The 14,058-nt window shown below is 40.8% G+C and overlaps 1 protein-coding gene across 29 annotated transcripts in view; it reads left to right on the top strand.

Annotated features, from left to right (window-relative positions):
* LOC110979269 (1-phosphatidylinositol 4,5-bisphosphate phosphodiesterase beta-1-like) overlaps nucleotides 1-14,058 on the top strand; it is a 107,822-nt gene that overhangs the window by 26,759 nt on the left and 67,005 nt on the right. For all 29 annotated transcript variants that reach the window (XM_087145325.1, XM_087145330.1, XM_022234904.2 and 26 more), the window contains exons 3-4: nucleotides 1,275-1,343; nucleotides 9,989-10,129. In XM_087145325.1, the coding sequence (XP_087001451.1) occupies nucleotides 1,275-1,343; nucleotides 9,989-10,129 (210 nt within the window). The remainder of the gene's footprint in view (nucleotides 1-1,274; nucleotides 1,344-9,988; nucleotides 10,130-14,058) is intronic.

Genomic DNA, 14,058 nt, shown 5'->3' on the forward strand with positions numbered 1-14,058 from the left:
GTTATCCCCTCCAGTGTTCTAGCCACGGTGGGCGGCGCCGGGCGGCACCACCCGGTACTGCAAATTTCTGCCCGGCTCTCGGGTTCAAATTGGCTGTGCCGCCCAGCCCGGTTTTACTTTTAAAAATGAAGTGAAATATTACTGAAAATGTACCAATTTGATCATATTTCAAGCATCAGAAAGCATTGAGAATGTCTAGCTAGCATTGTTACGAGACCCGAAATTATGGGATGTAATGTAGCCTCCCCCAAGGCAGTTTGCACATGTTCAAAGTCTTGGCTCAAGACCAGCCGAACAGAGGTATCAATATAGGGCACAAATCCAGTCCAGCTATGAGCTGTGAGAGCTCCACTCACTGCGCTCGCTACGCTTCACAATCCAAAAATTGACCTGGCTCTAAAATGGTCCTAGCAGTAGCTACATGTAGAACACTGATCCCCTGCCTACCAAAGAAGAGACAGGCTGGTAGGAAAAGGTTTGGCGCACATGCAAAGAAACAGTACATTTCAGCGGAAAGTTGTTGTTCATGATCTGCCCCTCCTACACCCAGTGCCCATGACGATGAGTGAGCATGCAATGCTTTGGTACCAAAGTGAGGTTGCTCTGGAGTAAAAAATATACTATCTCTTGTTCCTGCATGGAGCAGAACAGCAGACTGGGGCCAGTTCATAGAGCTGCTTAAGCACAGAATTTGCTTAAGCATGAAAAAACCTTGCTTGACAAATCAGGTTACCAGCCAAAATTCCATGTGATGTACATGTATATTGGTTTGGAATGGTACTCACCTGTCATTTGGTTAGCCTGACAATCGAATAGATTTTAAGCAGGTAGCCTTAATTTTTTAAGCAAGATTTTTTTGTGCTTAAGCAGATTTTGTGCTTAAGCAGCTCTATGAAATTGGCCCCTGCAGGGCTGTAAATGAGCACACATATCTCTTAGCATGCATTTGACTTGTGCGTCAGCTTTGTGTTGTTGCACTAATGGTGTGTCCTCGGGCTGGGTTATTCATGTGCAGTGTGCATAGAAGTTCTCTCTGAATAACTATTTTCATTCTACTAATTATTTGAACCAGCTGTATAATGTTCGTCGCTGGCTTAATGTAAGATTCAAAGTTGCCGAGAGCCATGTGCCCTAAAAAAAGTAGGGAATTTATATCCCAAATGTAAGGATCTTTCATCTGTTTCCTTATCTGGTTTACGGATCACATGCTTTAAATTCTCTCCTTTTTTTCACCCTGTAATAACTTTTCTTCTCATCTGATTTCTTCCCTGTAGGAGACAGATTGCCTGGAACTGACCAGCCTTCGTGACACAAGATACGGCAAATATGCAAATGTCCCCAAGGTAATTATAAACCCAATCAAAATCTTGGTTGAGTTGGTCTTTTCTCTCTGTATTCTTCTTTTGCCTCATGCCTGCATGCGGTGTTGCCAGCTTAAAAGGATGCTTATCTTGAACTGATTTCTGGTTGAAGAGCTGCATTTGTGGGACAGTCACTTGCAGTTTTGAGTGGATAACTGTGGTTGTTGTTGTTCCATAGATGGGAACATTTACAGTTGAGGTGTGAGGCCAGAGAGTGTTGAAGTACCCTCAAAAGCCTGTAACTTTTGCACCCACCTCTTCTGTACTCCGTTCTGAGATGTATGTCATGAATGCGGTCAATCGAGGGCCCTTCACTGCAGTATATGCTTTTCTCCAGATCAAGCGATTTAACATGTGCATGAGCACTATGTTGTGTACGGTACAGTCCGTACATGTACAGTACACGTGTGACGCGACGCAGCATTGTCTTACGCTCGGCAGTTAGTCTTGTGTCCTGATGTGGTTGTCAGGTCCAGACCATCAAGTCTCTTGGTGAATTTCGGTGCCTCAGTCTACGTCACGAGCCACGCCCCATTTTCAAACTCCAAAAAGGAGGGTCACTTTTGGGGTGGCAAATAAACATAAAGATACTTCTTGTGAACTATTTCTGCTTTTATTTCATATGAAATATATTTAAATTAATGTAATTGTGAATTGAAATGGGTTTTACAAATGTTGACTTCCTTGTTCCTTTAAGAGGAGTGTGGTATTAGTTTAAGAAAGAGGGGGGACCGACACCTAAGTTTGCCAAAAATTGGAAACTTACCGTCCAACTCTACCAGTTGCGATCAGGGAGCCAAGGAGTGTGCAGACTGAAGTCATAAGGCAGCCTACAGACATCCTGGAGCCCTGTGTGATATGCACTTTGAGTCCATGGTGCATTATTTCTCACGTTTGACGAACAAGTCAAGCAAACTGCCTAAATAAACCAATGAATAACGATAACGTGTCAGTGTATGTGCTGCTCATATTTTTTTAGGATTTATTTCTTTGGTGCGTGGTTTCATGACAAGTGCACAAAAGTCTCCCGGTAGATGTAGGCTTGAGTCTGTTTTTCAGTCTGATGTCCAGATGTTTAAAGTTACCTATTTTTGCCAAAGATTCTTTCCATTTTGTTTACATATTTGTTGTGAAACAGTCAGTTTTTTAGCCTTAGATGCTAAGACCTCGAGTCTAACCCGCTGAGTCTACTCTTGAGACTAAATCCAGACTTTGACAGTTGTCAACAGTATCTTGGATTAAATTAGGTACTTTCGATATGGTTTCAAAGCAAACAGCTCCTGACAGTTTTTCCTGGACAATACAGCCTATTGTTTCACAGGGGAAGTGAAGACCATAAAAGTGTCAGTTTGGGTATTATGTCCACAGTTTCCTGTATTCCAGTCCACAGCAGCTTCAAGAGGAAGGACATTGCAGTGACCCTCTCAGCTGGTTTCCTGCCCCTCGGTTCTTCCCCCCCCCCACGATGGTTCAGATCCTTTTCCCCATCTCTGTCTTGGTTGTGTACGCGTAGACACACATGGTGGTATATCCTCGCCATCCGTGATTCATCGAAAGAGTGACAATATCACAGCAAACCACAAAGCAGTGATATCATCCCCTCTTTCTGACTTGCCTCGTTTAGGAGGAAGCCTAGGCGAATCTTTGATCAGCTAAGGTACCGGTATGCGGGGGTGTGTATGTTTGGGGTGGATGGGGACAGTACCACCGTGCTTTACATATAAAAGAGTGCACACCTTTTTAGCCCGCAGAACCATATAAGGGTAGTGATTTTTTGTTTCTCGTCAGCGCCTGCATGTGATTTTGGCCAAACATCAAGAAATGTTATTCAATATTTTGGGTGAAAAAAATGGTGAAACTTTACAGAAAATCAAATTCTCCACATTGAAAGTTATGTTCCAGCATTCCCAGTCATCAGAACACCAAAACCTGGACTGGCCTTGAAATAGTACTAGCCCAGTGTACAAATTCTAGCAAAAATGCTCCGGGCTACCTAAACTTGGTTCCTTGGTTGCCTGTTGGGCTAGTAAAAAAATCTGTTAAAACTTAGATCAAAATATATAACGTTTTTCATGATAATAAATACAAGATCGCAAAAACTGAGTCGTTGTGGATGTGTTTTGACTTGTGTTTTTGATGCTCGCACGATGGGGTGATGAGCAACCATGAACGCCTCAAACAGAGTACATGTAGACTGGTGGGTACTTACGGGTATAGCATAGCGCAAGGTACGGCGTGATACCGCATGTGCACACTATTCTCATTCACTGTTTAGGCCACTTCTGCTTCTGATTACATGCCTCTCAAAAATAGTATCGGTTGGTTGCAATTTTGGTTGGTCAAGTTTTTGTGCTGATGTAATAGCATGAATGGGGATGAAAGCTTCCAAAAATTGTCTCAAACTGTGATAAGAACATGTCAGAATATGTAAAAATTTCTGCAGTTGACAATTCACAAGAATTACAGACAAATCACACAATGCCAGTCAGGTAATCACGACGGCAAACTGGCCAGCAATGTCTGTGTATCGTGTTGTAAGCGTCCATGATGCATCCAGATGGATGGATGCAGGAACTTGTGAGCACAGAAAATAAATACATAAACAAGAGACCGAATTCTGTGAAATCACTTTCAGAAATCCTCTTGCAACATCGATTTTTTTTTTTTGCCCTTCAGCTGTATGGCTGCATGTGTACGACACTGATGTAGTTTTAATCGATCAGGACATAAAGACTGGTTAGCACATTTCCATCACACGTTTTTTTGCATGGGCGCGGCTTGGTGGGAACCAGCTCAGCTTTGCTTTCATGCATTGAGCTTTACTTCAGCAGAATCAACAACCACACAAGCCGCAATCCAACAGTCAAACAGCATCGGACCAACACACACAACACACACAAGTGATGGAGCCACACAGGTCTTCCGCATGTGAAAAGGGTATTACTTTTTCGTGATCGAAAATAATGAATAATGAAAGAAAAGAGCATCGAAATTTGAAAAACCCCTGACGAGAAACAATAAGTCAAATTTCATTGGCCTAATGGTCGTCTGTTCCCTCATTACCAGTGTTGAGCTGGCAGTCATCATGACTTTATTTGTCTCAACAAGGACTGCAAGGCACCAAGAGAAAATGAAAGTGTAGGCATTGCTTGCAGTTAGTTATTAAGGGCGGCCATCACACATTTTTTCTGTTTATTGCATACGGTACTTTTCCAAATGAAAATGGGTGTCCCGTATCATCCTAGATGGGCAGGTGGCTGTGAATTGCACTGGTTAAGGGAGAAAGAGTACCAGAACTCATATCTTCAAGTGAAAAAGTTGTGTCGAATATCAGGAAACGTGATGGTCAAATTAAAACATCAAGACTAGTAAGCAAAAGTGTGTGGGTTCGAGTCCCGCCTAAGTGACTTTGTAAATTGTTTTCACAAACCCTTTCCTTATTTTTTCAGACAGCACTTGGTATATTGTGCTTTATTTTGTGAATTAAGAGCAAAACCTAATTTCACAAAGTGAATATGTAAGAAACGATACTACCATAATTAGCGCTATGTACGTACATGTATATATATGTACATGTACATGTATACCAACAGTCTATTCAAGTACTAGTATAGAGTACTGAAGTGTGACGTCACTGTGAACCAGAAAGTGCAGTGCAAACGAATGGAGTACGCGCCCGTGTTGGTTCACACACTGGTTCCCGTGCTAATGTCTTTTACACACTAATTGTGCGCGTGACGTATTCACTTCGGTACTCTATACATGTACTCTTAGTATAATTATGTGACACTCTCTTGGGTCTACGTTTTTGTCCTCTGGGCATTTGCTTGAACTTTCCTCAGTTACCTTTTTCAAAAAAGAAAAAAAGCAGAATGTAATGATCTTTTAAGCACCACGTTTTGGGCTGAACTTTGGCAGAAAATCTGTGTGTTCTTTCGATAATGCATTTGGCCGAACAAAGTCTTGACTTGACTGAATTCTGAAATTCTGAACAGAAACATCAAGGGGTCCCTTACAAAGAAAAAGGGGACAGAAACTTGACAAGGGGCAAGGGTGTGAAAGTAACCAATGGACAGTTCATCTTTCCAGTCTCTATTTTGCTGGTTTTTCAGTCTTGCATTGAGGAGCACTTTATTTTCCCCCATCCCATTAGAAGAAATTTATGTATCCTTCCTGACAATGTCCATGAACAGACACTGACCCATTAAGATCTGCACAAGCCTGTCTCTTTCAGTAAATTACAAACTTAACACCAGATCCCACATTCACGTACATGTACATGTCAGCAATGGACCGAAGATTTTTCAAGTGGGAATGAGACAGGTTGTTGAAATCAGCGGATACAAATTCTTAGAATTGCCTAACAAGATGTTTTTGTGGTCTGTCTCCTTATAATTTGTTTGTGGTGGCAACGAATGCCCCATTGTAATCTCTTGGCTTTTTTTCCTGCAAACTATCATCTATTTAGTCAGATTTATTGCCATGTGGGAAAGATTTCCAAGAGATTATCATAGAGGTGTGTGGGTGAGGGGACTTGGATGGCAATTTCTAGAAGGCTGGTTCACAGGGTAGCATTTGCATGGAGCTTGAAAACATTTCTTATTACCCGTTAATGCATGTGAATTGGGCGATCAGCTGCAGGGTCAGTGATGCAGGGCCCTTGTTTATTCGCTGAAGTACCACTAGGACAGAAAACAAGTTCAGTGAATGTTAACCTTAATAACAGGATTGTTAGGGTTAATAAATTCAGTTTTAATCCCAACATCAGGACTTGGATGCTAGCAGAGCAGAGTGTGATCCCAGCCAATTTGGTTTAGGCTGGTGCTTATCTCCGGTTTCCTTTGCACGAAACCACTGCTCAAGAATATTTTCTATCCCTCTAGTGCAGCTAGTGCATCACAGGTTGCTTCCTAGCTACTGCCAATGCCCATTTGAACTTTGTGACAGGAAAGAGGATAGTGACATGACTTTCCGACCATTTTTACTGCACCTAATTGATATGTGGAAGAGTGGAGCTTCTCCAATTATGCAAAAGACACAGATGTGAAGTCAGTTCTCTCGCTGAAGAGAGATCCAATTTTCCTAAGTGCTGGAAGTGTTAAAAAGGATGTTAGCTAAATGGGGCATATTTCAAGTTCGTGATATGATGGCTCACATGACCTTGATGTATTCGGAGGTGGATTGAAGAGTTCCTATTTCTGAGCAATTTTCCCATCTAATCCCCCCTCTGAGAATTTAGGCTTATAATGGGTTGATGCATGCATTAAAATGAATCAGATGTGTGTACTTCACTCACCTTGACAGCAGTAATTCTGGCTTCAATCATGGTGTGGGAACCAGTGTACCAACATTACATGTACATGTACATACTTGTACCTACATGCGCACTGGTAGTGTGAACCTGTGAACAAGATAAGGTCTTCTTAATGGTTGCACAAACTTTGTGTGGACTAAGCCAGGTCCCCACAAGGTTTCTTATGTCCTAGAAAACAATTCTGGAGACATTTTGGAGTGAGTGTTATCAGTGGCAAAAGGAAGAGGAACAGCCAAGAAGACTATCCACAAAAATCTAGCCAAATAGAGTGTTCACAGTGCAAGAAAAATAAGTGTTTTCACCGAGTTTTCTCAAGTACCGGTACATGATCACTAAGAAATGTCCACACTACATGTAGGTGCCTGTAGGTAAACATAAACACTTGTCGTGTAATTAATGGCAAGGATGGGTTCCCCATGGACTTCTCTCATGGACCCTCCCTCTAAAAGGTGTGATGCAAATTCTCTTCTTTCTACTCAACAGTAGATGCATTTAACTCTTGAAACAGGAAGGCTTTAAACATTAGAGCACATGCGGCTTTAAACATTTACGCATATTGTGTGAAGTCTCAGACTGCCCTGAGCGTCAAATAGCTTTCTACATATCCCTGCTCACAGTGTTTTTTATTTTTATTGTCCACAGCCAGGGACTTGTATTATCATTTTTTCCCAGTAAAATTCCCCCCCCCCATGAAAATTTCTCACAGGTCAACCTCTGTGGCTTTGAGTCAACCGCGTCATCGCCCCCCCCCCAATCTCTGACTGGCTGTTCATTCCTTGCTTTTATCTTGAAGATTCTTCTTGGCTGCCTTGCATTGTAGAACCTCCTGAAGCTCTGTTTGAGAGATCTTTGTGCATCGCCAAACATGGCAGCATAACAGGCATGGGGGGATGGGCAGCTGGGCAGCAGATAATGCCAGCTACGTTGGACACAAAACCCCAGTGTGGAAAGATACTCTCAAGATAACAAGCATTCTCCTCTTAATAAGAAAGATAACTCAGGTCTGCCTCTTGGGATTGTCAGTCGACAAAGTTAAATATAGAAATACATTGACTTCTGATAAGCATGATTGATTAATATGGAGTCATACAATATTTGTTCATACTGCACACAATGAACTACTACATTCTACAGCACTACAACACACTAGTTGGCTCGTGCGTTAAACTAATGGGGTGTTGGGTTTTTTTGGCAACTTGAATTGAATGTTGCCCCCATGCTGAGCCATTGTATCGAGGAATCAGAAAAATTGCCTCCTCAGTCCTCTAAATATTATGCATTCTACATTCCTCAACATAATGCACCCTTTGGGGTTTTATTTTGGGTTTTGATTTCCCTCTAGCACTTTTCCTGGGCAGCAGTTATTTTCATCTGGAATTGTAAAGGTAGTACAAGTCCACTGAGATTAAAACATTCTGGTTATAAAAGTTAGAAATCAGTACCCTGGGGAAATTTGGCTACACAAAGGAAGCCAGCTTGGAAAAGACATGAGGAATACAAATCGGGGAACTTTGTCGTTGCATTTTTTAAATTTCAAGGAAAGAGATACTTGCTAAATCGGGAATACAGGAAAGGGCATGCTGATACCTGCAACTTTAAAAACTGTAACTCTACGAGGATGACAACCATGTTTACATTTGTACATACTGTGCGTGTATATACATGTACATGTAGGCAATTTGTAGAGTTGAAAGCCATCCAGTGTAAGTAAAAATGGTATTGTTTTCAGTTTTGAGAGATGTTCTCTGTCATGCTCAGATGAGCTTGGTATTGAGTGGCATTTATATTTTATGTTGAAGACAAATGAAATGGTGTTACTCAAGCATTGTATCCTGTTGTTTTTCTCGAAATACAAATGGAGGTGATAAAAAAATCCCCCTCTATAAAATTAATGACATTGGAGAAAAGAAGATTAATCTTGGAATTGATCACGTCATATTTTGGGGTTTTCTGTGGTTGTCCCTTGTTTTTCGTTCCACGAGCTTGTACAGCTCATTGACGTTGGAATGACCCAACAATACCACTCCACATGTGAGGATTTCCAGATAACACATGAATAGAAACTGTAGTCCACAGGCTGGTTGCCTGGTTACACATCATGATTTTGCAATTAAGCAGCTGCACACCCGTAGATTTTCAAACAGCATACCTCACTTTCGACAGCTGGTGCAAAGTATTTTTTCTCATCAGCTTACATCATCTGCAGTACATTGAAGAAGGTAGAAAATATCAGTATAAATGTTTGGTTGAATGGAAAATTGATTCCCGTCCTGTTAATTGCTTTGTTCAACTCCAGTTGATTAGAAAGTGAAGCTAAATTACTCAGAAATTGAATCTGTCTGTATTGACTATTTGCATGAAGCAGCCATCTTGTTTTTCCTGTTTTTCTGTGGTTACTTTCGGTCAATAGACTTGATTCATCAGGTACCCAAATAGAAAGTGAGGTTGCTCTTCATGTTGGCAAACTGAGAGAAGAAATGAAAGCAAGACAATGAAATTTGTGACAAAGTGGTTCCTGTCTACTCTCAACAATTTCAACATCGTTATCAAACATACTTTCGTGTTTCAAGTCAGATTCTTCCCAATAATGAAAGGAAGACTTGGAATGCATGCCAGTCATAAAATTGTGTAGTATCATCCCATTTAACAGTTTGCAATTTATTTATGAAACCGATTCAGGGAACAAGATCAAAAGTTGCTTCCCTCATGAATAACAGCCATTATAATAGATTCACAAAGGGTTTGTGCTTGTGTGCTTTTAAAAGCAAGCACCTCATGGATGGCTGCTGAGCTGTACGTGCGGGTCTGTTGCATTCTGTATGAAAATCCCACTTTGGGTTGCAGACTCACAAGGTTTGAAACGTAGAAACGAGAAAGAAAGATTGTGTTACACTTTACAGCAGAATTGTACCAGTTCTTTAGAGTGAGAAGAGGCTTTCGGTATCTCTTGCATCACAGACAACAAAGCTTTATTCACGTCCATCGCTTAAGCAACAGTGGATCAACTGTGAGAAAAGTAGGAGTGCAAGGAGATCCATGGTCACAGCTTGAGGAGACTGTGACTTGACTTGAAACAGGGTGACTTGTGACCAGACTTGTGATGCCTTGCTTTTTACAACTGCACCGTTTTTTGCAAGTGCCCTTTTTAAGAAGTCTGATTATTGTTCTTCTTAGTTGCAGTGCTCTGCATTAGTCATGTTTTTTTAATCATCTTTCTGAAGTTTTGAAGGTTGGAGTAAACAGATATTGTCCAGTGCTCACATTTCCTGATGATTTCTGTCTCTCTCTCCCTCTGCGTTGTTTGGTTACCTAGGATGGGAAATTGCGAGAAACCTGTTTCATGGGAGCCCCGGACATTCCCTTGGAAGACAAGACCCTGACGATCGTCTTCGGTGCTGACATGGTCACCAACAACACGCTTAACTTCTGCTCCAACAGCGACAAGCTCACTCAGGTAGGCAGGCACGAGGTACCTTCAACTAAAAAAAGTGCGTCTCGAGTTCCTAATGCCTTGTAGGAGTTACATTTAAAAGCCTTCTAAAGGTGCTCATCCAGTGTAAATCAATAGGAGCAAATAGCATTTCTTTTTCATCCGCATGTTGTCGATTTTCATCAGGATGCCAGTACATCAGAACAAGGAGCTTGAATTTCTCTTTCTAATGCAAACTGATACTGAAAAATGTGCCTTAAAGACTCATTTTGTGGGAACCAGCCTTATATCCAAGTCACAGGAGATGTTATCTTGTCCAATGAGGAGGGAGCCCAGGGATTTTTGTCAACCCTTGACTGTCTGTCAAGTGCATGTGTGATGAAGTGTGGATAGCAATTGAAAGCATTGACTGTCATTCACCAAGGGAACAAAATTAAGTGAGATTTAACCTTTCGCATTAAAATGCAAGGTAATCTTACTGATATTTCTTGAGTAGGTGTATGTTGAGCATACAGAAACCTGCTGGAGTCTGCCACCAGCCTCAGTTTAGTATTTCTATAGCATGTTTCAGCCCTTTTGGGTTTCCATTTTGTTTCCTTGATGAAAACAGTGATGAGGAAGTTTTCAGAGGCAGCAAATTCCATGAAGATTCTGATGGAACCATTTTGCCTGTTGGTGTGGGAAAACCAGAACTCCTTTTGATTTTAGAGATCTAAATCTTCATCGTGTCATGTTGTTTAATGCCCAGATTGTTTAGATTATCTGTTGTTGTTAATGCTTCGGCTGTTGAGTTTGTTCATGTCCAGGTTGTTGCATACCTAACATTTGCATGTAGGCTGTGAGTTGAAATGACAGCACCCTGAAGATACGGCACATTATTAATCGCCACGACTTGGAGAAAAATTAGTTTGCATGTACCAGACAGCAGTTTTTTTAAAAGAGAGTTTTCTTTGACTGGCCAAATCCTTGACACATCTGTGAGAATGTCAGAAATAGTTTTCTGACAGTTTCACAGGAAATTAGATTTGTAATAGTGCCGGTGTCTCTTTAGTGTCAAGGTCTCAACTCTGTTTGCACATCTTGATAAACTTTCTGGGAATAACGGTGTTGGTTGGGTTCTTAAGATTTCACTTTTGAATGGCAAAGCCATCACTGAGGTTCATTCCTTTGCCAGCCTTTTCTGGCTTGTCTTGAAAAGTTGTCACATTTTCCATGGGACATCAAAATGGCGAGTGCTTCACATTACAATCTTAGCCCAACTTGGTTGTTAAGGAAACTTAATCCGCTCCAAGCGGGAACAAAAGAGGGCATGTTTTGGAATGAAATTGACGATCCTTTGGTACCAACTCATCGCATAGGCACGTAAGCTTATGCACGTTTGACGCGGGGCACGCTGACTACCGTGCCCATAACAAATTTAATTCTGAAATGTATGGTCTTCGTGTTCGTGTGCATGCCGAATGCGTGCAAGAACCCGGTTGGAAAACTTTGTACCATCTGTCTTTCTTTGCCAGTGAGGGTGCTCTTCAACTCCAGGCATATACCGAATACCTAATTCTAAGTACTAGTTTATGCAAGTAGCAGTCAGTTGATTTATTTTTGATGTGAAAATGCAGTTTCTGTCTTCAGAGTCAACAACATGCTTTCATATGTGCAGTCTGTACTCCAGAGTCACACTTCTGTATGAAAAATGTATTTGGAGCCAACAAATTGACTGTGTCAATTGTCTCTATTCAAGAACTGAACATGATGCCGTATGTCCCACTGACAGACACTTAAAAAGGGCATTTTTTGTTTAAGCACTGGTCTGCATTTGTAAAAGGTATAGAGTGGATCTTATAAGTTTTCCACAGAATGTGCACAAAACTATAGCTTATGGTGGAACCTAATCTCTTGAATAGTGTTGGGGTGTACAACAGAAACAGTTCTATGAAATATTTGGCAGTAACATTTACATGTAATGATCCAGGGTATGTATTAATACAGTACATGTATGCGTAATTTCCCTTGGATGACTAGGAAGTTTTGATTAAAACAATAACATTTTTTGTATTAGCTCCAAACTGTCTTACGTGTAACCCCTTGCACCACCCCAACCGCCTCTACCAGTAGCTTCCTGCAGTTTTCTGAATTTGTCATGGAATGTACCGGTACACAGTGTGATACACTGAAATGCAAGAGCAAACAGGTTAATTGTGTCATGCTTATGCCTTTTCATTTCAGAATATCCGGTTGTCATTTTTATTGTATGCAATTCACTACTCTTGTGTCAAACTGTTGTAAAACAAACCACCTCAGGAACCTTAGATTGCCTTCATCATTTATCTCAAAGGCAATGAAATACATTTATTTACCCACATGTAGGTATTGTGACATTGATATGAGATGAATTTACCTGAAAAAAAAATTCCTTTGATGTAGTAATGAAAATGGTTCGGTCAAAGATTTATCAATTTCCACTATCCAACCAAAAAGAAAGAAATCTGAAGGTGGAGATCATTCAAATCCAAATGGAACTCCTTGAGAAACAAAACTATATAGTATCAGTTAGGCATGGATTTCAACCCAAATATAACAAAGAATGAAATTCACCTACGCCGATCATACATGTAATTAAAAATATGATACTAATGATTCTTCACCATCACTTGCAATAAATAAGTAAGAAAGAATTTGCATGTAAAATGGTGACCGATGAAGTGCAGAAAAGGGCACAGAAAATATGTGGGACGGCATATTAACACTGGTATACTTTATATCATTAAGCGCATTAGAAACAAAAAAAGGCAAATATACACAAACGAGCCCTTGCATCACCGAGCTCAAGATACAGAGTTTTAAAACTCCCGCTTTCTGGGAAACACTAGCCTAATGGGCTGCAGGTGAGTTATGTGTTGACAAGCATTACCTGCCCACTATCGTGGCCTTGCATGAGACCAATGATAACTTACTAGTTATACTCTTAAACTTAAGCAAAATTCACACATACTTTCTAGGAAGCTCAACTATGCACAAATGCTGGTATCTCTACCAGTGTTTTAAAACTGACATCAACCTAAAGTTCCCTACGTGCTGGTCGCAAAAAAGTACTCAAATACATCAGCAAACAGACTGCTCGTCTATGAAGCTGTGTGAAATCAAACAGTAAGAGACAGAGTGGGAAGTGGCCCTGTTGATGCTGATAACAAGTCTCATCCCCACCCTCCCGTAAAAAACTAATTCACAGCAGCAATCTTCTTGGAATAATCCTGAAACCCCCATGTTAGCAAAAGGATAATATCGACTGAGTATTCCTTGAACCTTGCTTGCACAGACTGGTTTCCTTTATTTTCTCTGCCATAGAAACACTTGTCTTAAGAAAACAGTCCGGAAAAAATGAAATTCGTGGTGGCAGCCGAACTCCACTCCACCTGACTCAAGACGTAGACGCGACATGTGTCATTACGCCCTTTCCCATGCTAATGGCATGAAAGTCTGTGCCTTCCAACTGCTGCAGAACCTTATTTCTTCAAGAGAAAGAAACTCTTTAAAATCTGCCTTTGGTGTTCGAATTATTAATATTTGGAAGCAATTTTAATAAAAAAAAAGGCAGCTTGAACTTTCAAGCTCCACATTAAACTGGCATCGCTGATGTTGATGTGTTTATCTGGGACGAGGAAGATCGTCAGCTTATAGTTATTTGAGTTTGACAAACATCCTGCAGGTGTACTTGCTCATCAGTCACATCAATTAGGTCGGCAATTCATGACATGACATCATTGTGGCTTCTATAATCTTGCATCATTTCGTGCACTAGTTTCAGTATCAGATCTGTCATGGAAAAAAAGTCCAGGGGTATATGTCCACACGACTTACAGTTGTTGTGGTTAATGCTGACGCACATCACCGGAAGGTAAAGATTCCTTGAATGAGACTTCATGGCTGTTTTTGTTTGTGTATTTTGCTTTCTCTCT

The sequence above is a fragment of the Acanthaster planci genome, linkage group LG01 (assembly GCF_054643075.1).
Source record: "Acanthaster planci isolate LZ-2023a linkage group LG01, COTS_SCS, whole genome shotgun sequence".
NCBI lineage: Eukaryota > Metazoa > Echinodermata > Asteroidea > Valvatida > Acanthasteridae > Acanthaster > Acanthaster planci.